General features: G+C 39.3%; 1 protein-coding gene across 1 annotated transcript in view; it reads right to left on the bottom strand.

Moving 5' to 3' along the window:
* LOC131526018 (cytosolic 5'-nucleotidase 3-like) overlaps nt 1-21,913 on the bottom strand; it is a 39,274-nt gene extending 17,361 nt beyond the window's left edge. The window contains exons 1-2 of the mRNA XM_058754078.1: nt 21,785-21,913; nt 19,817-19,915 (exon numbers count right to left, since the gene is read on the bottom strand). Coding sequence (XP_058610061.1) covers nt 19,817-19,915; nt 21,785-21,787 — 102 coding nt within the window. The 5' untranslated portion in view covers nt 21,788-21,913. The remainder of the gene's footprint in view (nt 1-19,816; nt 19,916-21,784) is intronic.
* Nucleotides 21,914-24,012: the final 2,099 nt, after the last annotated feature.

Raw genomic sequence — 24,012 nt, 5'->3', positions numbered from 1 at the left:
TGTTGATTTCTGGAATGCAATGGCCAGTCAGAGATGACTCACCACAGTGCTGAAATTGTGTGCTCACGAATTGTCTCATTTTAATACAAGAAGTAGACATTGTGAAAGATTCATTGTGCGTATGTTCATTCTGTTATAACAGAGCTTTATGAGATCGCGATGAACTGAGATGTCAGCTTTTAGTGATAATAAAGGAAGCTGCTCGCATTTTGCCATGGCTAACCATGCTGGCAGCAGCCCATGCTTGCTTTTCTGTTAAAAATAACAGTGGTTTGTGAATGTTGAGGCTTAGCCTAAATAACAAATATTTTATCGGGAGTGTTTATGCTGGGATGTTGTGGAGCTTAGGAGATGTTACCGAACCATTTCATGTAAATTTATTCGATGTACAGAAAAAATCAATATAGATTACTTTTATGTGGGCTTTTATGGGCGGGAGCGGACACAACATGAATGTCGCGGGACCAGATAAGATATATTTCTGCGGGAGCGGGACAGAATCTTACGGGAGCGGGACTGAAAAATCCGTCCCACGCAGGTCTCTACCATGTCGATTATGAAAAAGATTTGTTGGGATCAGCATTTATAGACATTCTAAACTCTATTGGTGTTAAACACGTGTCAGGACCTACTCATTGTCGAAATCATACTCTAGATTTAACATTATAAGCTAAAAGCTAAAGTTAGCTGCAGTTCTGGCTCTGTGCCAAGTCTGATCACCATGGCAACCCTGGCGCAAACGGAGTGTGTGTTACCCAGAGAAGTGCAGAAGTATACAGGCACGAAAAAACACAAAGAGAAAACTCTCAGAGACAATCCTGATGTTCTGTACGCTGACTATATTCAGCTCAATGGGAAACGAATCAAGAACAACTTCATTTTCCACACCACTATGATTAATGCTTGGAAACTGACCATCTGTGAGGAATACAAGCATGTTTTTAAAGAAGGAATTGGCCGAGGTGGAAGGTTAACTATTTGTGAAGATGAAATGCTAGACACAGACAACCCCATTCTCACTATAACATAGTAATTAACACTAAAGGCACCTTCTTACTGCAAGGCAATGAAGCAAGCCTGAACTCATTTGAGGAGATTTTCCCCTGCTAAAAGCCAGAGTAGAGAAGGAGAGACGAGACCCATGTGAACTGCACAGACTCTGAGGAGGAAGGCCCAGTGAATCCTTCACCTTCACCACCTTCACCATCAGAACGTCAACTGACAGACAGTTTAGCCCTACTAGAACTGGACTTCACTGAATTCAGAGAACACACTCAGGCCAAACTCTCAGACACACACAACACAAACATTTACATCCAGGAGCTCAAAGATGAACTCCAGCAGCTGAAGAAAAACACCAGTTCCTCCATCACTGAACTCACAAGAGCTCTCAGAGGACTTCAAGAAGAAAACCGAACTCTCCGCTTACAGCTATGCAAACTAGAGGAGGACACAGAGAAAAAGGAAGTGAACTTTTCCAGACAGCTGCAAGAAATAAAAGAACAGTTACAGAAAACCACAAAAGACAATGCACCTCACAATACAGCTCCAGACAAACCAAACTACACAAACACAGAATGCATGCCTACGACAAACACACAGACACCTGCAGCAACACAGGCCTCACCTGCCCAGACTCCAGAACCTGATCCAGATGTTCTCCTCCTCACGGACTCTAATGGAAAATTCCTGGACCCTCTTTCCACACCAAAAAGTCACTGCAAAGCGATGTAGCACAACAGGCCACGCCCACCAGATCATCAGAGACTTCACAGGACACCGCTCATGTATTATCATTCATACTGGGACTAATGACCTTCACTCGCTGCGCAACAGTACTTCTGATGCGGTGAGGAAAATGGCAGAAGTCACCAGCAAAAAGTTCCCAGAGTCCCGAATCATAATCTCCACGCTTCTCCCAAGACACGACACACCACCGCACATCATCTACAGCATCAATACTGAAATTTCCAGTGGCTGTTCTGCGCTCCCCAATGTACACCTGGCCCACCACTACCACATCGGCCTCCAACACCTGTATGATGGACTTCACCTACACAAAGATGGAGTCCGTACTTTTGCAAAGACCCTAAAAGATGCAGCCCTGGGCCGCAGTCCAGCATCACCGAGACACCTGTTACCAATTCCACAATACCACCGGCCCATTCACCCCTACATGCCCAGACATCCCCCTCCGGCCCCGGTGAGGACAGACATCGCCTGGACAAACACTGCACGTCGTCCACCACACCCAGCAATGGCTCCCTACACACCTGTAAACCTGCAGTCACCAACTTCACATCCACCCGCTGCCCATCAAACCCCCGTAAGAAAGAAGAAACCAAAAACCACCCCACACCAAGAGAAGCCCCCACAGCCGAGAGCACAGAGCTATGCTGAAGCTGCAGCCCGGCCCCCTGCTGCACCCAGCACCGCCACACCTGCCAGCGAACTGAGCCAGATCAGAGAGATGCTGCAGACACTGTGCAACCAGCTCCTGAACAGATAAGGACAATAGGCACAAACACAGTGCACTAGATGTAAATTGTTTACCATATACATTCTCACAGGTTATTTTCTCTCTGTCTTACCAAATAGGTTTATCTTTAATATTACTAAAATACTAATGCGTTCATTTCATATAAGTTGTTGGAATATTCAGGGTCTTCATTCTTCGACTTTTGGTCCTAAAAGCACAGACCCAGTTTTTCTGAAAAATAACAAAGATGCTGACATTATCATTCTCACCGAGACCTGGTGTCGAAATGATGCACTTACCTACTGTCCCTCAGGCTACTATGAAGTAATTGTACCCTCAGTTAAATTAAGTACAGTCCACCGTGGACGAGACTCGGGACGAATTCTGGTGTGGTACAAGGAAGCTCTGGCCAAACACATTTCTATAATTACACTTAGTAAATTTCATTGTTGGTTAAAACTAAACAATCAAATTGGCATTTCAACCACTGACACTTATCTTTGTGCCATCTACATCCCTCCAGCAGAATCCCCTTACCATGATGAGGAATATCTGAACAACATCCACACAGAGATCAGCCGTTTCCAGGCCCAGGGAAACGTGCTGCTGTGTGGAGACTTAAACGCAAGAACTGGATCTGAACAATGAGCATGTCTTTGGCCAAAACCCCCAGAGTCTCACAAAAAACCTCCCACCAAGAAACAATCTTGACCAAACTGTAAATAAAAATGGTAGAGAATTAGTGCAGCTCTGCCGAGCCTCAGGCCTGTACATGCTTAATGGCAGGATCAGAGGGGACTCTTTAGGGAGGTTCACGTGTTGTTCAGGTCTTGGAGCTGGTGTAGTTGACTATGCCATCACTGACATGGACCCATCCTCCTTCAGTGCATTCACTGTCATACAACAAACTCCGCTTTCTGACCATAACCAAACTAACATTTATATTAAAACACATCACACACCAGAACAAAACAAGCAGGAAACCTGCAACTTGTATCAGGTCCAGCAGAGATACAAATGGACTTCAGACAGTGCAGAAAAATTTATCCAAGCCCTGAATTCTGAAGAACTGAAGAATCTAATCACTATATTTTATGAATAAAAAAACTGAAACAACTAAAGATGGTGTTAATCTGGCTACAAATGAAATCAATTACATATTTCGAAAAGCAGCATATATAAGTGAATTGAAAAAGAAAGGCAAAAAATACACTAAGAAAAAAACACCAAAAGGTGAAAAATGGTTTGACTCAGACTGCAAAACATTAAGAAAACAACTTAGAAAATTATCAAATCTGAAACATAAAGAACCATACAACACCGACATAAGAACTGAATATTATTCAAAACTAAAACAATACAAAGACACAATCAGAGCAAAAAAGCAACACCATCTGACTAAAAGTTTACAAGAAATAGAACATTCAATAAATCATAATCAGTTCTGGGATATGTGGAATAATCTGAGCACAACAAAACCACAAAACTTGCCAATACAAGATGGAGATACTTGGACAAAGCATTTTGAAAATTTGTATAAAGAAATCCCACCAAAACAACTCAATGACAATTATAATCTGATCAAACAACATCTACAAACCTATGAAGACACAATTAAAAATAATCAAAATCCACTTGACTTCCCAATTACATATAAAGAATCAACAAACAAACTCAAAAGCCAAAAATGTAAGAAATCTTGTGGTCCTGACAGCATTCCAGGTGAAATGCTGAAACACAGCACACCTGAGCTTCAGACCGCTGTGCTCAAATTATTCAACCTTGTACTTAGTTCAGGCTGTTTTCCTGACATCTGGAACCAAGGACTTATTACCCCAATTCACAAGAGTGGAGACAAATTGGACCCCAATAATTTCAGAGGCATTTGTGTGAGCAGTAATCTGGGGAAGTTATTTAGCAGTATTTTAAACAATAGAATAGTAAACTTCCTTAATGAACACAGTGTCCTGAGCCCGAGTCAGATTGGCTTTCTTCCTAATCACAGAACTACTGACCACATTTACACCCTACACACCCTAATCAATAAACACGTAAAACAGACCAAAAATGGAAAAATATTTGCATGTTTTATCGATTTCAAAAAAGCATTTGATTCTATTTGGCACGATGGATTATATTATAAGCTTTTACAAAGTGGTGTAGGGGGTAAAGTTTATGACATTGTAAAATCAATATATTCAAACAACAAATGTGCAATACGATATTAGCTGACTAGCTATATAAGATTGTGTGCTACGCTAACATATTACTTCACAGGCATTACTGGCTTGTACTTTTACATCCATAATATTACAAATTTACAGTTTATTGCTGGTCTGTGGTTTTATACTGCCGTAATTTTTAAAGATTTCATATTATTGTAAGGTGAGCTTAAAGGGTGCACCACTGTGAAAATCACACAGATATCACACAGAAAATTTCAGATATTGTTAATAATAGTTGTTCATATTAAAATATGTATGAACTTAATACATGACCTAGATTATTTATTTAGCAAAATCTTGTCATTTTAAGAAATATTACATGAAATTTATAAAAAAATTGTTGCTGCTCCAATTAAGCTCAGTGTGCTCTCTTTAAGCTCTTCCACATTGAAAGTCTGTGTAAATACTTCATAAACAGACTTTACATATAAACTGATGGCTGTCACTTTAAGTTGATCTTTATAAAATGATTAATAACTTATTTTAACAGCTTTAAGATGACAAAATCTAGACATAACTATAGTTTATGCCCAAAGATGAAAGAGGTATGTCATCCATTCAAAGAAGGAGCCATTAGAAACCTGTCGTATCTGTCCAGGAAAAAAACAACTAAAGGCTGGAATACACTACACGACTTTTAAAATCTGAACAGATTTTTAAAACGCTAGGCTTCAGACACTTACCTACTTTGTAAATATTTTTTTTTTTGTTTTTTGAATATGTTACTTCGCTGAATGTGGACTAGTCTAGATGTTGCTTAAATGGCACTTCATTATATATATATATAACTGATCGACTTGAATGCCTTGTTGCTTGTTTTTAGTGTTCTGTTTTTTTTTTGTAATTGACTTTGTACCTTCAAATAAAACTTCTTTTTTTCCAATTATTCTTTAAAAGTTTGTTTAAAATAAACAATATTTTTAATAAAACATGATGTGAGCTTAATGGGAACAGGGGTGTGTTTAAAGGGTACAGAAATATACCCATTAATCACAGCCAGACTTTTTGCATTTAATGATGTATATCTGTATATCATTTAAAATAAAATTAAACATTTTTGTGTGAGAGATTAATATTTTATTTTAACATAACTTCTTGTACTGAAACCAATATCTTGTGCACTAAAATGACTCAATGTAGATTTTGGTGAGCTTAATAGGTACGTTTACCCTATCCACAATATTTCAAAGAAGTCTGCTGTGTTTTAAAATGTAGGCAACTTAGAAAATCGAACAATTTTGACAATATACACTAATGCTTAAGTTTCTGGAAAATGGTTTGGGTTAGTGATATTTATGTTCCACATGGTTTAATGAGCAGTCTAGTGGTGGTGGTCTTCCACTGGCTGTACTAGGTAAAAGGTGTCTACACTGGATGCAACAATTAAAAGATGGACATGACAAAGTGACTGTTGCAAGTCCATTTGTACTTTATCAGAAGTGGTGTACTTCATACATAGAACTGTCGGGGGTTTGTTATGTCATGCTGCATCCAGTGTAGATGGGTTCTATGGTCTTCAGTTACACTGAGCCGCTCATGTCCAGTGTAAGCATAGTGGAATGGTTAGAGTGGCCTAATGGTTAGAGAGTCGGCCTCGTAACTGAAAGGTTCTGATATAATAAAACAGATATAATACAGATAAACAGATGATAAAGCTTGGTTTATTGAATATTAGATCCCTTTCTACAAAAGCACTTTTTGTAAATGATATGTTCACTGACCATAAACTAGATGTGCTTTGTTTGACAGAAACCTGGCTGAAACCAGATGATTACATTACCGTTACAAACATGAACCATGTTCAAAAGGTAAAGGGGGAGGTGTTGCTACAATTTATAGCAATATTTTCAGTATTTCTCAGAGGTCGGGTTTCAAGTATAATTCGTTCGAAGTAATGGTGCTTCATATAACGTTATCCAAAGAAACAAGTATTAATGATAAATCCCCTGTGATGTTTGTACTGGCTACTGTATACAGGCCACCAGGGCACCATACAGACTTTATTAAAGAATTTGCTGATTTTCTATCAGAGTTAGTTAGCTGCAGATAAAGTCCTAATTGTTGGTGATTTTAATATCCATGTTGTAGAGACCTGCACTCCCGCGAGACCCAACGCAACAGGGTGCGGTGCGGGACAACTCTTGATGGGAGAGTGCGGGTGCAGGTGGGAACAGACTTGTGTGTGTGCGGGATGGAACATTAAACTGATTAACATGCGCAAGCTAGGCAGTTTCTATATATAACACATGTTTAAAGGGTTGTGCAGTGTAGCCAATCACAGGCTCAGCTGTTGATTTCTGGAATGCAATGGCCAGTCAGAGATGACTCACCACAGTGCTGAAATTGTGTGCTCACGAATTGTCTCATTTTAATACAAGAAGTAGACATTGTGAAAGATTCATTGTGCGTATGTTCATTCTGTTATAACAGAGCTTTATGAGATCGCGATGAACTGAGATGTCAGCTTTTAGTGATAATAAAGGAAGCTGCTCGCATTTTGCCATGGCTAACCATGCTGGCAGCAGCCCATGCTTGCTTTTCTGTTAAAAATAACAGTGGTTTGTGAATGTTGAGGCTTAGCCTAAATAACAAATATTTTATCGGGAGTGTTTATGCTGGGATGTTGTGGAGCTTAGGAGATGTTACCGAACCATTTCATGTAAATTTATTCGATGTACAGAAAAAAAATCAATATAGATTACTTTTATGTGGGCTTTTGCGGGCGGGAGCGGGACACAACATGAATGTCGCGGGACCAGATAAGATATATTTCTGCGGGAGCGGGACAGAATCTTACGGGAGCGGGACTGAAAAATCCGTCCCACGCAGGTCTCTACCATGTCGATTATGAAAAAGATTTGTTGGGATCAGCATTTATAGACATTCTAAACTCTATTGGTGTTAAACACGTGTCAGGACCTACTCATTGTCGAAATCATACTCTAGATTTAACATTATAAGCTAAAAGCTAAAGTTAGCTGCAGTTCTGGCTCTGTGCCAAGTCTGATCACCATGGCAACCCTGGCGCAAACGGAGTGTGTGTTACCCAGAGAAGTGCAGAAGTATACAGGCACGAAAAAAACACAAAGAGAAAACTCTCAGAGACAATCCTGATGTTCTGTACGCTGACTATATTCAGCTCAATGGGAAACGAATCAAGAACAACTTCATTTTCCACACCACTATGATTAATGCTTGGAAACTGACCATCTGTGAGGAATACAAGCATGTTTTTAAAGAAGGAATTGGCCGAGGTGGAAGGTTAACTATTTGTGAAGATGAAATGCTAGACACAGACAACCCCATTCTCACTATAACATAGTAATTAACACTAAAGGCACCTTCTTACTGCAAGGCAATGAAGCAAGCCTGAACTCATTTGAGGAGATTTTCCCCCTGCTAAAAGCCAGAGTAGAGAAGGAGAGAGACGAGACCCATGTGAACTGCACAGACTCTGAGGAGGAAGGCCCAGTGAATCCTTCACCTTCACCACCTTCACCATCAGAACGTCAACTGACAGACAGTTTAGCCCTACTAGAACTGGACTTCACTGAATTCAGAGAACACACTCAGGCCAAACTCTCAGACACACACAACACAAACATTTACATCCAGGAGCTCAAAGATGAACTCCAGCAGCTGAAGAAAAACACCAGTTCCTCCATCACTGAACTCACAAGAGCTCTCAGAGGACTTCAAGAAGAAAACCGAACTCTCCGCTTACAGCTATGCAAACTAGAGGAGGACACAGAGAAAAAGGAAGTGAACTTTTCCAGACAGCTGCAAGAAATAAAAGAACAGTTACAGAAAACCACAAAAGACAATGCACCTCACAATACAGCTCCAGACAAACCAAACTACACAAACACAGAATGCATGCCTACGACAAACACACAGACACCTGCAGCAACACAGGCCTCACCTGCCCAGACTCCAGAACCTGATCCAGATGTTCTCCTCCTCATGGACTCTAATGGAAAATTCCTGGACCCTCTTTCCACACCAAAAGTCACTGCAAAGCGATGTAGCACAACAGGCCACGCCCACCAGATCATCAGAGACTTCACAGGACACCCTCATGTATTATCATTCATACTGGGACTAATGACCTTCACTCGCTGCGCAACAGTACTTCTGATGCGGTGAGGAAAATGGCAGAAGTCACCAGCAAAAGTTCCCAGAGTCCCGAATCATAATCTCCACGCTTCTCCCAAGACACGACACACCACCGCACATCATCTACAGCATCAATACTGAAATTTCCAGTGGCTGTTCTGCGCTCCCCAATGTACACCTGGCCCACCACTACCACATCGGCCTCCAACACCTGTATGATGGACTTCACCTACACAAAGATGGAGTCCGTGCTTTTGCAAAGACCTAAAGATGCAGCCCTGGGCCGCAGTCCAGCATCACCGAGACACCTGTTACCAATTCCACAATACCACCGGCCCATTCACCCCTACATGCCCAGACATCCCCTCCGGCCCGGTGAGGACAGACATCGCCTGGACAAACACTGCACGTCGTCCACCACACCCAGCAATGGCTCCCTACACACCTGTAAACCTGCAGTCACCAACTTCACATCCACCCGCTGCCCATCAAACCCCGTGAAAGAAGAAACCAAAACCACCCCACACCAAGAGAAGCCCCCACAGCCGAGAGCACAGAGCTATGCTGAAGCTGCAGCCCGGCCCCCTGCTGCACCCAGCACCGCCACACCTGCCAGCGAACTGAGCCAGATCAGAGAGATGCTGCAGACACTGTGCAACCAGCTCCTGAACAGATAAGGACAATAGGCACAAACACAGTGCACTAGATGTAAATTGTTTACCATATACATTCTCACAGGTTATTTTCTCTCTGTCTTACCAAATAGGTTTATCTTTAATATTACTAAAATACTAATGCGTTCATTTCATATAAGTTGTTGGAATATTCAGGGTCTTCATTCTTCGACTTTTGGTCCTAAAAGCACAGACCCAGTTTTTCTGAAAAATAACAAAGATGCTGACATTATCATTCTCACGAGACCTGGTGTCGAAATGATGCACTTACCTACTGTCCCTCAGGCTACTATGAAGTAATTGTACCCTCAGTTAAATTAAGTACAGTCCACCGTGGGCGAGACTCGGACGAATTCTGGTGTGGTACAAGGAAGCTCTGGCCAAACACATTTCTATAATTACACTTAGTAAATTTCATTGTTGGTTAAAACTAAACAATCAAATTGGCATTTCAACCACTGACACTTATCTTTGTGCCATCTACATCCCTCCAGCAGAATCCCCTTACCATGATGAGGAATATCTGAACAACATCCACACAGAGATCAGCCGTTTCCAGGCCCAGGGAAACGTGCTGCTGTGTGAGACTTAAACGCAAGAACTGGATCTGAACAATGAGCATGTCTTTGGCCAAAACCCCAGAGTCTCACAAAAACCTCCCACCAAGAAACAATCTTGACCAAACTGTAAATAAAAATGGTAGAGAATTAGTGCAGCTCTGCCGAGCCTCAGGCCTGTACATGCTTAATGGCAGGATCAGAGGGACTCTTTAGGGAGGTTCACGTGTTGTTCAGGTCTTGGAGCTGGTGTAGTTGACTATGCCATCACTGACATGGACCCTCCTCCTTCAGTGCATTCACTGTCATACAACAAACTCCGCTTTCTGACCATAACCAAACTAACATTTATATTAAAACACATCACACACCAGAACAAAACAAGCAGGAAACCTGCAACTTGTATCAGGTCCAGCAGAGATACAAATGGACTTCAGACAGTGCAGAAAAATTTATCCAAGCCCTGAATTCTGAAGAACTGAAGAATCTAATCACTATATTTATGAATAAAAAATTGAAACAACTAAAGATGGTGTTAATTTGGCTACAAATGAAATCAATTACATATTTCAAAAGCAGCATATATAAGTGAATTGAAAAGAAAGGCAAAAAATACACTAAGAAAAAAACACCAAAAGGTGAAAAATGGTTTGACTCAGACTGCAAAACATTAAGAAAACAACTTAGAAAATTATCAAATCTGAAACATAAAGAACCATACAACACCGACATAAGAACTGAATATTATTCAAAACTAAAACAATACAAAGACACAATCAGAGCAAAAAGCAACACCATCTGACCAAAAGTTTACAAGAAATAGAACATTCAATAAATCATAATCAGTTCTGGGATATGTGGAATAATCTGAGCACAACAAAACCACAAGACTTGCCAATACAAGATGGAGATACTTGGACAAAGCATTTTGAAAATTTGTATAAAGAAATCCCACCAAAACAACTCAATGACAATTATAATCTGATCAAACAACATCTACAAACCTATGAAGACACAATTAAAAATAATCAAAATCCACTTGACTTCCCAATTACATATAAAGAATCAACAAACAAACTCAAAAGCCAAAATGTAAGAAATCTTGTGGTCCTGACAGCATTCCAGGTGAAATGCTGAAACACAGCACACCTGAGCTTCAGACCGCTGTGCTCAAATTATTCAACCTTGTACTTAGTTCAGGCTGTTTTCCTGACATCTGGAACCAAGGACTTATTACCCCAATTCACAAGAGTGGAGACAAATTGGACCCCAATAATTTCAGAGGCATTTGTGTGAGCAGTAATCTGGGGAAGTTATTTAGCAGTATTTTAAACAATAGAATAGTAAACTTCCTTAATGAACACAGTGTCCTGAGCCCGAGTCAGATTGGCTTTCTTCCTAATCACAGAACTACTGACCACATTTACACCCTACACACCTAATCAATAAACACGTAAAACAGACCAAAAATGGAAAAATATTTGCATGTTTTATCGATTTCAAAAAAGCATTTGATTCTATTTGGCACGATGGATTATATTATAAGCTTTTACAAAGTGGTGTAGGGGGTAAAGTTTATGACATTGTAAAATCAATATATTCAAACAACAAATGTGCAATACGAATTGGCAACAAACATACAGATTTCTTCACCCAGAAAAGAGGAGTGCGGCAGGGCTGTAGCCTGAGTCCAACACTGTTCAACATCTACATTAATGAATTAGCGGTGCAGTTGGAACGGTCTACAGCCCCTGGACTCACTCTACAAGACAAAAACATCAAGCTTTTGCTGTACGCAGATGATCTGGTGCTGCTGTCATCCCCCCCACAGGGACTAAACCTGCTGGAGAACTACTGCCAGAACTGGGCCCTGGCTGTAAACCTCAAAAAGACCAACATTATGGTCTTTCAGAAAAAGCCCAGATGTCAGGAACACAGATACCGGTTCAGTCTAGGCAGCACTGATGCAGTACACCTACCTCGGCCTGATCATCACTGCATCGGGGAGTTTCAGTACGGCAGTGAATGCTCTCAAAGATAAAGCTCGAAGAGCTCTATACGCAATCAAGAAAAAATTCCAAAATATTGAAATACCGCTTCCAATTTGGTGTAAAATCTTTGATAGTGTGATTCAGCCCATAGCGCTGTATGGAAGTGAGGTTTGGGGTCCACTCAGTGATCAGAGCTACACTAGATGGGACAGACATCCAACAGAAGCCCTACACACAGAATTCTGCAAAATGATCCTAAAATTACAAAGGAGAACACCCAATAATGCATGTAGGGCAGAATTAGGCCGATTCCCATTGATTATAAATATACAAAAGATCCCTCAAATTCTGGATGCATCTTAAATCGAGTCCCACAGAATCGCTACATTTTAAAGCACTACAAACCCAAGAACTGAACCCGAAAAGAGTCCACTCAGTCAGCTGGTTCTGAGACTTACTAACCTGACTAACTCTACTAACACTAACCAGTCTCAGACCAGCACTGCTTCTCACCCAAACATCAAAATAAATCAAATTATCAAACAATCTAAAAATATATATCTGGAACATTGGGATCAAGAGACTAAAACACAAAGTAAATTACAACTATATCGGACCATAAAATCAAATTATGAATTGGAAGATTATCTCCAGAGTGTCAGAGACACAAAGCAGAGACAGATCCTGACCGAGTACAGGCTCAGTGAGCACAGACTAGCCATCGAGACCGGCAGACACAGAAAGAGCTGGTTACCCAGAGAGCAAAGGGTGTGTGCTCACTGTGAGACAGGAGAGATCGAGACAGAGACGCACTCCTCCTTCACTGTCATAAATACATATCAATAAGAAACCTCTACTTCAACAAACTCACCAACTTAATAAAGAACTTTACAGCCATTAGTGAAACAGAACAAATAAAGATAGTACTAGGAGAGGGACAGACAGCAGCACTGGCTGCGAGATACGTGTGGACGTGCCACAGCCTGAGAGACAGCAGGTGAATGTGTGTAATGTGTGTGTGTGTGTGTGTGTGTGTGTGTGGACGTGCCACAGCCTGAGAGACAGCAGGTGAATGTGTGTAATGTGTGTGTGTGTGTGTGTGTGTGTGTGTGGACGTGCCACAGCCTGAGAGACAGCAGGTGAATGTGTGTAATGTGTGTAATATGTGTATTACATCTGACCTCAAAGTGTTTCCCTACTGTCTACCACGGTGACCCTCAGCCTGTGTGTGTTTATGTGTTAAACACTGTGATATGAAATGTTCACATAATAAGTTCTTATTTGTTACACTGTTTATTTAAGTTTATATTGTTATAAGGTTTTTTATTCTATTATTTTGATCTTTTCATTGGTATTATATTTCTCCACATATATTTCAAGCTTTGGCAATATTGTATTTTTTACAGTCATGCCAATAAAGCAATATTGAATTGAATTGAATTGAATTGATTTAATACGGTCACATGGAATTGATGTCAGTGGCGTTTACATTTTGCAGCAGAGCAATGATATCTCAGATCATTATCTAGTCTCCTGTATATTACATATAGCTAAAGCTGTAAAGCCAACTCCTTGTTACAAATAATGTAGAATCATCACTTCTACCACAAAGGACTGCTTTATAAATAGTCTTCCTGACTTATCTAAGTTCCTCAGCATATCCAATAGCTCAGAACAACTTGATGATGTAACAGGAACTATGGACTCTCTCTTTTCTAGCACTTTAGATACGCTTAAGGAAGATTAAGGATAAGAGTCCAACACCGTGATATAATGAGCACACCCGCGCCCTAAAGAGAGCAGCCCGGAAAATGGAGCGCAGCTGGAGGAAAAAACAATTAGAGGTATTTCGTTTAGCTTGGCGGGAAAATACTCTCTCCTACAGGAAAGTCTTAAAAAATGCTAGATCTGCTTACTTTACGTCTCTTTTAGAAGAAAACAAACACAACCCCAAGTATTTATTCAATACAGTGGCTAAATTAACAAAAAATATAACATCAGCAGGTGCAGACATTACCCAGCAGCACAGCAGTAATGACTTTATGAACTAATTTACTTCCAAGATCAAAACTATTAGAGATAAAATTGTAACCATGCAGCTGTCAGCCACAGTATCGCATCAGATAGATCCCCTGAGGAACAATTCCACTCAATTCTCTTCAAGAATTGTATAAACTTGTTAAATCATCTAGACCAACAACCTGTATGTTAGACCCTATTCCATCTAAGCTCCCAAAAGAGGTGCTTCCAGAAGTAATAGATCCTCTTCTGAATATTATTAACTCATCATTGTCATTAGGATATGTCCCAAAAACCTTCAAACTGGCTGTTATTAAGCCTCTCATTAAAAAAACACAACTTGACCCCAAATAATTAATTACTTACCGATCTCAAATCTCCCTTTTCTGTCAAAGATATTAGAAAAGGTAGTATCATCACAACTATGTTCCGTCTTAGAGAAAAATGCTATATGTGAGGATTTCCAGTCAGGTTTTAGACCATATCATAGACTGCTCTCATTAGAGTTACAAACAAGCTGCTCTTATGAAAGTGAAAGTGACATGACATACTCGGAATTTGTGCTCTGCATTTAACCCATCCTAAGTACACACACACAACAGTGAACACACACACACACACACACACACACACACCGTGAACACACACCAAGGAGCAGTGGGCAGGCATTTATGCGGCGCCCAGGGAGCAGTTGTAGGTTCGGTGCCTTGCTAAAGGGCACCTCAGTCGTGGTATTGAAGGTGGAGAGAGCGCTGTACATTCACTCCCCCCACCAACAATTCCTGCCGGATTACGAGTCCGACTGTCTAACCATTAGGCCATGACTGCCCCTCTTATCATCTGATCGTGGTTGTATCTCTCTATTAGTGCTACTGGATCTTAGCGCCGCGTTTGACACTATCGACCACAACATTCTTTTAAACAGACTAGAAAATGATGTTGGCAGTAGAGGAAGTGCACTGGCATGGTTCAAATCGTACTTATCTGACCGTCATCAATTCGTGGCAGTAAATGAAGAGGTATCATATCGATCACAAGTGCAGTATGGAGTACCTCAAGGCTCAGTACCAGGCCCCTTACTTTTCACGCTTTACATGTTACCCTTGGGAGATATCATTAGGAAACATGGTGTTAGCTTTCACTGTTATGCTGATGATATTCAGCTCTATATTTCTTCGCGACCCAATGAAAAATACAAATTTGCAAAACTAACGGAATGTATAATTGATATCAAAAACTGGGTGTTAATTATTGGACCAAAAACTTTTGCATGTAATAACCTATAACACTGTCTAATACTTGATGGCTGCTCTGTAAATTCTTCATCATCAGTTAGGAACCTAGACGTACTTTTTGATAGCAATCTTTCCTTCAAAAAACATGTTTCTAGGATTTGTAAAACTGCATTTTTCCATCTTAAAAATTCCATCTAAATTACGACCTATTATTTAGGTTAGGGTTAGATTATGACCAATGTGAAATGCAGAAACATTACTTCATATGTTCATGACCTCGAGGCTAGATTATTGTAATACTTTATTGGGTGGTTGCTCTGCGCATTTAATAAACAAACTCCAGTTGGTCCAAAATGCAGCAGCTAGAGTTCTTACTAGAACCAGGAAGTATGACCACATTAGCCTGGTTCTGTCAACACTGCACTGGCTCCCTATTAAACATCGTATACATTTTAAGATCTTGGTAATTACATATAAGGCCCTGAATGGTTTGGCACCTCAGTATTTGAGCGAGCTCTTATCACACTATAGTACTTCACGTCCGCTGTGAACTCAAAACTCTGGCCATCTGATAATACCTAGAATATTAAAATCAACTGCGGGCGGGAGATCGTTTTCCTATTAAAGGAACACTCCACTTTTTTGGAAATAGGCTCATTCTCCAACTCCCCCAGAGTTAATAAGTTGAGTTTTACCGTTTTGGAATCCATTCAGCTGATCTCTGGATCTGGCGATAGCACTTTTAGCATAGCTTAGCATAGATCATTGAATCCGATTAGACCAGTAGCATCGCGTTCAAAAATGACCAAAGAGTTTCGATATTTGTCCTATTTAAAACTTGACTCTTCTGTAGTTATATCGTGTAGTAAGACCGGCGGAAAATGAAAAGTTGCGATTTTCTAGGCCGATTTGGGCCGATTCTAGGCCGCAGTGATATTACGCAGCGCCTGAAAGTAGTCCCCAGCTATATTATAACTAGTTACCTAGCTGGGGACTACTTTCAGGCGCTGCGTAATATCACTGCGCCTGCTGTGGCCATGGTACGGCAGCAAAGTTCCTTGATTATTACGCCGGAATGAGAGTATAGTTCCTAATCATATCAGCCTAGAAAATCGCAACTTTTCATTTTCCGCCGGTCTTAGTACACGATATAACTACAGAAGAGTCAAGTTTTAAATAGGACAAATATCGAAACTCTTTGGTCATTTTTGAACGCGATGCTACTGGTCTAATCGGATTCAATGATCTATGCTAAGCTATGCTAAAAGTGCTATCGCCAGACCCGGAGATCGGCTGAATGGATTCAAAAACGGTAAAACTCAACTTATTAACTCTGGGGGAGTTGGAGAATGAGCCTATTTCCAAAAAAAGTGGGAGTGTTCCTTTAAGCGCCCAAACACTGGAACAATCTACCGAACACTGTCTGGGAAGCAGACACGCTCTGTCAGTTTAAATCTAGATTAAAGACCCATCTCTTTAACCTGGCTTACACATAATACACTATCGCATTTCTATAATTCAGATCCGTTAAAGGATTGTTAGGCTGCATTAATTAGGTCAACCGGAACCAGGAACACTTCCCAAAACACCCAATGTACTTGTTACATCGTTAGAAGAATGGCATCTACGCTAATATACGCTAATTCTTTCTTATTCCGAGGTCACTGTAGCCACCCAGATCCAGACTGTATCCAGATCAGATGGTGGATCAGCACCTAGAGAGGACCTCTACAGCCCTGAACGTCAGCGGAAACCAGGACAACTAGATGAGCCCCAGAGACTGATCTCCAGTGAAGACCCTGTCTCCTAGACGGCCATCGGGACAAGACCACAGGAACCAGATGAGTCCTTTGCAAAATCTGATTCTGCTTTAGCCTAGATTTAAACTGCTGATTTTGTCTGGCCAGAGGAGAATGACACTATTTCGACACACTATTTCCCCGTCTAAATACTGTAAAGCTGATGTAAAGCTGCTTTGACAATTTGCATTGTTAAAAGCGCTATACAAATAATAGTGACTTGACTTGACGGTGTGTGTGTGTTCACTGCTGTGGGTGTGCACTTAGGATGGGTTAAATGCAGAGCACAAATTCTTGAGAATGGGGAACCATACATGAGTGAAAGTGAAAGTGGCGTGACACGTGGCCACTTTCACTCATGCACATGTAACATACCTGAATCACATTCAGGTAGTCTGTAGTCTGGTCATAATGATGTGGATATGTCTTTATTAGTTTTGCAATTCACCGGCATCATAGTGACAGAGGAGTAATTAAAATTAAATTAAAATAAAATTTGACTATACAGTGTATTTGACTATTTACTAGATCTGAAAATGTGAGACTTTAGTTTAAAGGGGTCATGAACTGAGAAACCAAAAATTCCCTTGATCTTTTGACATATAAGAAGTCATTGTACTCTTTAGAACGCGTTTTTTACGTTTGAGGTGCACCACACTGCCTTTTTTTGGTGACTTTTAAAAAAGAGCAGTGCGCTGTTTTTTAAATGTTGCTAGGCAACCACCAAAACAGCTGTCCTGTCAGTCTAATCACAGGATTATAGTGCGAGTGCTCTAAAATCTTTGGTTTTTGCTGTTAAGTAAACTGTCATATTAGCAAAAACATCAAAAAATACAGCTCCGGGTAACCCACGACAGACACCACAAGTTTCTCCTCCATCATTGAAGTCTCCGGATTTTCTAAGCAACGGTAAACGTTCGTCACCACAACGTAAGGCCCTCCTCTCCGTTCATTCGATTGGACAATGGAAAAAAACTGCGCATGACGTCGGGCGCTTTTCCGCTCAGAGTTTTTTCAACTTTAGGCACTCAGAGCGCTTCTCTAAAAACGCGAGGCGCAGCAATTCAAATTCACTGTAATAAACATATGTAAATATGTGGGGATTGCACTTTTTAAAAACTGTCTGTTAACTTTAGACAGACTTTAAATAAATAAGAAAGAATATATATATATTACCTTATTATATAGCCTATATTATCTTAAGGTCGAACTCTTCAGTAATGAAATGCATTGTAACACTGTTACTGCTTGACTAATTTCCAGGTGCCGTTTTGAAATAGGCTACGTTCATATATACACTTTCGAACATTTCCGCGTGTAGCGTGCCACGGCTGCCAGGTTTTCACAACAAAACCTGCCCAATTGCAACTCAAAACTAGCCCAATCGCATTTCGAGGGGGGTCCATCGGTATAAATCGCATTCCGGAGGGTAAAATACACATTTTTGGAGGGTTTCCCTTGGTAAGATTCGCATTTCAGGGGCTAAATATCATGGCAAACCGCAGACTTGGCAACACTGTTTTTTTCATATCGCGATATTATCGCAAATGCAATTAATCGTTCAGCCCTTCTTCAAATTATATCTCATTTGTGATCACTGTTGTGTAAACTGCATTTATGTATTTATGCGAAAAGAAGGAAAATTTAAACATTTGAACTTCCTTTAAATTAAAGAAAAGCCATGCCTTGATACATTTATTGGATTATCATCTTTGCAGAGAAACACATTAAGACAGTAATTAATTTACTCCAATCAGCAAAACTGTCACAGGTGTACTCGTGGACCGGATGGGTTGGATTTATCCAGGGCCGGATTTTATCCCCAGTTCAGGGGCCCGCACTTCGAGAGGATTTGAAAGATGCCAGATCTTCTAATCGTGATAACTGAACTCGGGCTAATTTGGTTCTTCAAACGAATTTGCAGATTTTATTAAAATATCTGGATTAAGATTACTACGCGCTCTCGCGTTCCCCGAAAAGGGCAGATGTAGATACTCGAAACCACGATCAGCAATGCAGCGATTGGCTGGCGGCAAGACAGCAACGTAATGACATCATATAATTAAAAAAAGACACCTGACGAAAAACTTGACAAATTTCTGGACTTTTATAAGGAAACAGCCAAGCGAACAAAACTACATAAATGGTATAATAGATCAATGAAATGTGCACTGTTTTTTTTTTTTTTTTTTATATTCACAATTTCTAGTATTTTTATACTAGATTCTACATTTACATTGTTACATTTTATTTCAATGTTGTAATTAGCAATTGAATTAATTTTATATTTGAAGCAGATTCCTTATGTGACAGCATTAATTAAAGTTTCTTAAGGGTCAAGATCAAGTTATCTGCATCTCCTGCACTCCATCAAGCCACTCCCATAATATCTGTCATCACTCAAATTAATGCACGACTCAGATTAACTGTATAGCATGTGTCTAAGACTCCAATACAATTATAAAGTAATTATTTTATCATGAATAAATATTTCAATGAGTAAAACCAGCTGTGTCTATAGCCCTGATACTCACATTTTAATATACATTTCTGTATAATGAGTGTTGTAGTTTTGTGTTTTGCTGGTTGTTGTCTTCCCACCCTCAACTCTCCCAATATTCTGCTACTTTACATACCCATTTCTTGAGGTTTTTTTTCCAAGTCTGAGGTGTGAATGACCAGTGCTAAAACAGTCTTGACACTTCAAGGAGAAATAATCACCTGCAGTGTGCTAGGTCCAGCATTTCTCATGGATGTTAATATCTGCTCCACCCTCTTGGGGTCCCTCATTCTCACTGAACTTTTTGATAACACAGGAATCTAAGAAAAAGAAAAGAAAAAAAAACACGTCAAGCCATCTACAGTGTGTGCAGAATTATTAGGCAAGTTGATATTCTGGTCATATTTTTTTTCCAAGAACATTTTACCAATTCTAAACCACATCAATCTTAGTAACTACTATCAATTTTGTATTTAATCATTTTGAAGTGATATATAATTGCCCATGAAGGCTGAAAGTTAAAAACTCCTTATTTCAGGTGTGCAGAATTATTAGGCAGGTTTTCTTTTTCTAGAGCTTTTTCTAGAGCTCCCAAAACTTACTGCCAGATTCTGGAAGATAAATTCTTCAAACAGTGGTACAAGAGGATGTGATGCTGGTCCTTCAAGAGTCACTCACAACTTATCTGTCCATAAAGCCTATACAAAATCAGTCTTCATGTATTTCACAACACTTCAGCCTGTTATTCTTATTAAGTGAGGGCCATTTTAAAGATTTTTTTTACCCAAGCAAAGTCTCTGAGAACCTGACACCTTGTAATTCTGGAGCCTCCAGGAAGGTCGCAGTTCTGGAAAATGATGGTGCTGGAGACTAAATGGTTCCTGATGGTTTCTCACCTAATTCTTCACCTTAATTCTTAATTCTTTTGCAGTTAAGGTGTCTTTTCCTCTCCACCTGTTTTTTCTGACCCTGCTGACCCAATGAGCATTTCGCTGCCCAATGGTCATGCCTTAACTTTGCTAATTCTATTATTGCATTAGTATTGCATCCTTCTCATGGGCATTTAATATTTTTTTTAACTTTTATTCTTGAGTTCAATCTCTTTTTTGGCTCATTTTATCTGTAAAAGAAAACCTGCCTAATAATTCTGCACACCTGAAATAAGAAGTTTCTGACTATCAGCCTTCATGGACAATTATATATCACTTACAAATTATTAAATACAAAATCAATAGTAGTTATTAAGATTGATGTGGTTTGGAATTGGTCAAATGTTCTTGGAAAAAAAAATATGACCAGAATATCAACTTGCCTAATAATTCTGCACACAGTGTATGAATGTTTTACTCCAAGTTTAATGTGTTTTACAAGTATACAGAACAGAGTCGAGCTGTTTTACTGTCGTTAAAGGATAAAATAAATTAGCAGGTTTCATTTTCTACAATGGATATTAGGTAAATATAATTTTGTTTTCAGTCTTATAAAATATCCCGTTGCTGTTTCAGTGGGAGAAGTCGTCGTCACCTTTATACAACACAAATTGTGTCAAAGCAGCTTTATTAGTATTAAACAGGAAAAACGTGTGATAATAATGCAGGAGGACAACAGAAAACAGTCAGTTTTTCAGTTCATTGATGATTCAGTGATGTTATCCAGCTCAGTTCAGTTCACTTCAAATAGTTTCTGTCCAATCAAGTCAATATCGCCAGAAACAATCAGACCTTTTTGCAAACCCTTTCGTCAAATTAGACCAAAAGTATGATTTATTCGCGAATTTGGCATAATTAGTTGTGATTTTAAACAGGGGAAAAATAAATACATAAATAATTCTCAGATATGGTAACGTTAATCTCTATCGTCAGTCAGTAATATTTCACTGGGGCTCATGCCTAGCCTATAAACGCCTGTTTGTTCATAAATGCCATATTAATAACAGAATCAACGAAACACTTCAGGTGGTCACACACTCGTATCTTTCTGATATTCTCTTGAGGAAGGCTTATTTAGTGAATACAGGCAAACATTAAAGCAGTACGACTGCTGGAAATGAAGTTAGTAGTGCAATTAATGCCTGAGCAGGTTATGAATTATACCAGTTTCTCCCGTGACTTAACGTACAGTGTCAAACATTCGTGATTGATAAAAACAGTGCAGACTGTAATTGTGTCAGTAATGCTGTAATAACTTACCATGTTAAGACCCGAAGTGATCTTGATTATAAATTTAAAAAGACCATATAAAACTCAATATCTTAAAATTACTAAAACAACATTTAGTATTTTGTGTCCGCGCTGCTCGTTCTTCTTCTTCTCGAGTTTACAGTGAGTTACAGTGAGCAAACCAGCTTTACTGCCACCTACTGAACTGAAGTCTGAAGCATAATGGCTGGAAAAAGTTATTCTAATATTTTGATCTGCGTACAGTTTATAGTTCCATTTGTCCTTCTCCGTTAGCCTACATTCTCTGTATGCAATCGTTTGAGTCATTCCACATGCATAAGCTACATTATCAGTGGGGTGGTTTTTGATTTTATTCGGATTTCAGTAAATGAACAGGAGCCTAAACTTTGAAGTGTCAGCTTTGTGGACATATGTTGATTATGTATCTAGTCAGAAAGACTCATGAGCAGCAACCTTTTATTTTAGGTATGTCATTTGCAGAGCTGGGTAGATTATTTACAAATTGTAATCCATCACTGATTCCAGATTACATGCTAAAAATTGTAGTCAGTAACGTAATCCGTTACATTACACATTTTAGGTAATATAATCAGATTACTTTTAGATTACATTTATATTACTTTTGATTTAACTCGTTTATCACATTGATTTAAATAGCATTATTTTGTGTACCATAATGATGTAAAAAATGCAAAGAGTAAGAAAACTTGTTCCATTCATTGTAATTTACAACATGAAGTGCATTAAACATTATATTAGGCCTACATCAAGGTTTCTAGGGTTCGTAAAGGAACTGCAGGGGGGATGTGAGTTTAATGAAAATCTGACAATTAATTAAATCATAAAAAATTTAAATGAAAATAAATCATTTTAAAACAAACTCCCTTTCGAGGAAAGTCTCTTCACTCTTGCTGCCATATTTGGAATGCCTCGGGCAGCTCGTACAAGACCTATCTTAATGAATGGAGGAATCCTTAAATTACATTACATATGTCAAATCAGCAACAAAAATCTGAAATTAATTGCCTAATGAATGTTGTTTCTTATGCTCAAATAGCGTTTAAAGCTAAGCTTATTTTTCAGGCTAGACCAGCCAATGCGTATGCACAGTCATAACGTGCTTAACGTGTCTAAGGTTTCTATGGGAAAGTGGGACTATTCCTCCATATTGCGTGTTGCAGTTTCTCCCATTCATAAGTATAGGAGTGAACCATTTTTTGTATTTCTATGGTCTTTGTTTTAAATAAAACACTTACTAAAAAAGATGAAATATTTTTATTTACCTGCATGCCATGTGATCATTAATCAACATCAAAGAAACCATGAACATGCAAATGTGATACTTAATTATTGAAATATTTATTTTAAAATCTCAGGGGTACTTAAAGCAAATATATTTGGTGAATAAGGTTTAGATTAAAAAAAGTTTTGTAATGCCTGCATTACCTGTAACTAAGAAATAACGTGAATATGTGCATTTTAAAATTAGTTATAATTAATAATACTTGGTTTAAAAAACCTACAGAGTAATAATTCAAATAAAAATGAACGTGTTCATCAGTAGTCGATGCAATGTTGAAACCCTTCTTAAACCTGAAATGATTTTTGTAAATCCAGTGGTCACCTGACCTAACCACCTGACTAATGACTGATCTCTGTGTGAATGTCCACAAAACTGGACTATATATACATATATAATAAAGGTATTACAAGGAGAAGGTGACTCATGAGGACATTGCCCCATGTCCCCATTTTTCAAAACGCTTATAAATCATACAGAGTGAGTTTTTTTGAGACTGTAAAAATGTACAAAGTTTCCTGTTAGGGGTAGGTTTAGGTGTAGGGTTGGTGTAGGGCAGTGGTCGCTGGTTGGCCGCAGCCAGATTATTTTGATAGCGGCTGGGTCTGAAATAGATGTGTGATTTTGACTGTGTCACATGTTTGACCTAGTTTCTTTATTTCCCCTATTGGTTAATTAGATCCTCATCTGTTTCTGTTTCCCCTTGATTACGTTTATTACTTAAAGCCTGTGTTCTCCCATCATTCTTTGTCTGCTATTGAGTTTACCACATGTGTTTTTGCTACTCCTTTCTCCTGGATTTCTGCTGTGGATTATTAATAAAAGACTTTCATTTGTTATATTCATCGTTGTGCGCCTCCTTAGCATACACGACCGTAACAGAATAGCAGACCGAAACAGTTAATTTCTTAAGCGGCGTTTTTTTTCTTTCTGTTTA

The sequence above is a fragment of the Onychostoma macrolepis genome, chromosome 19 (genome assembly GCF_012432095.1).
Source record: "Onychostoma macrolepis isolate SWU-2019 chromosome 19, ASM1243209v1, whole genome shotgun sequence".
NCBI classification, from domain to species: domain Eukaryota; kingdom Metazoa; phylum Chordata; class Actinopteri; order Cypriniformes; family Cyprinidae; genus Onychostoma; species Onychostoma macrolepis.
The sequence above is the reverse complement of the archived record's forward strand: the minus strand, read 5'-3'. Positions and strand labels throughout refer to the sequence as shown.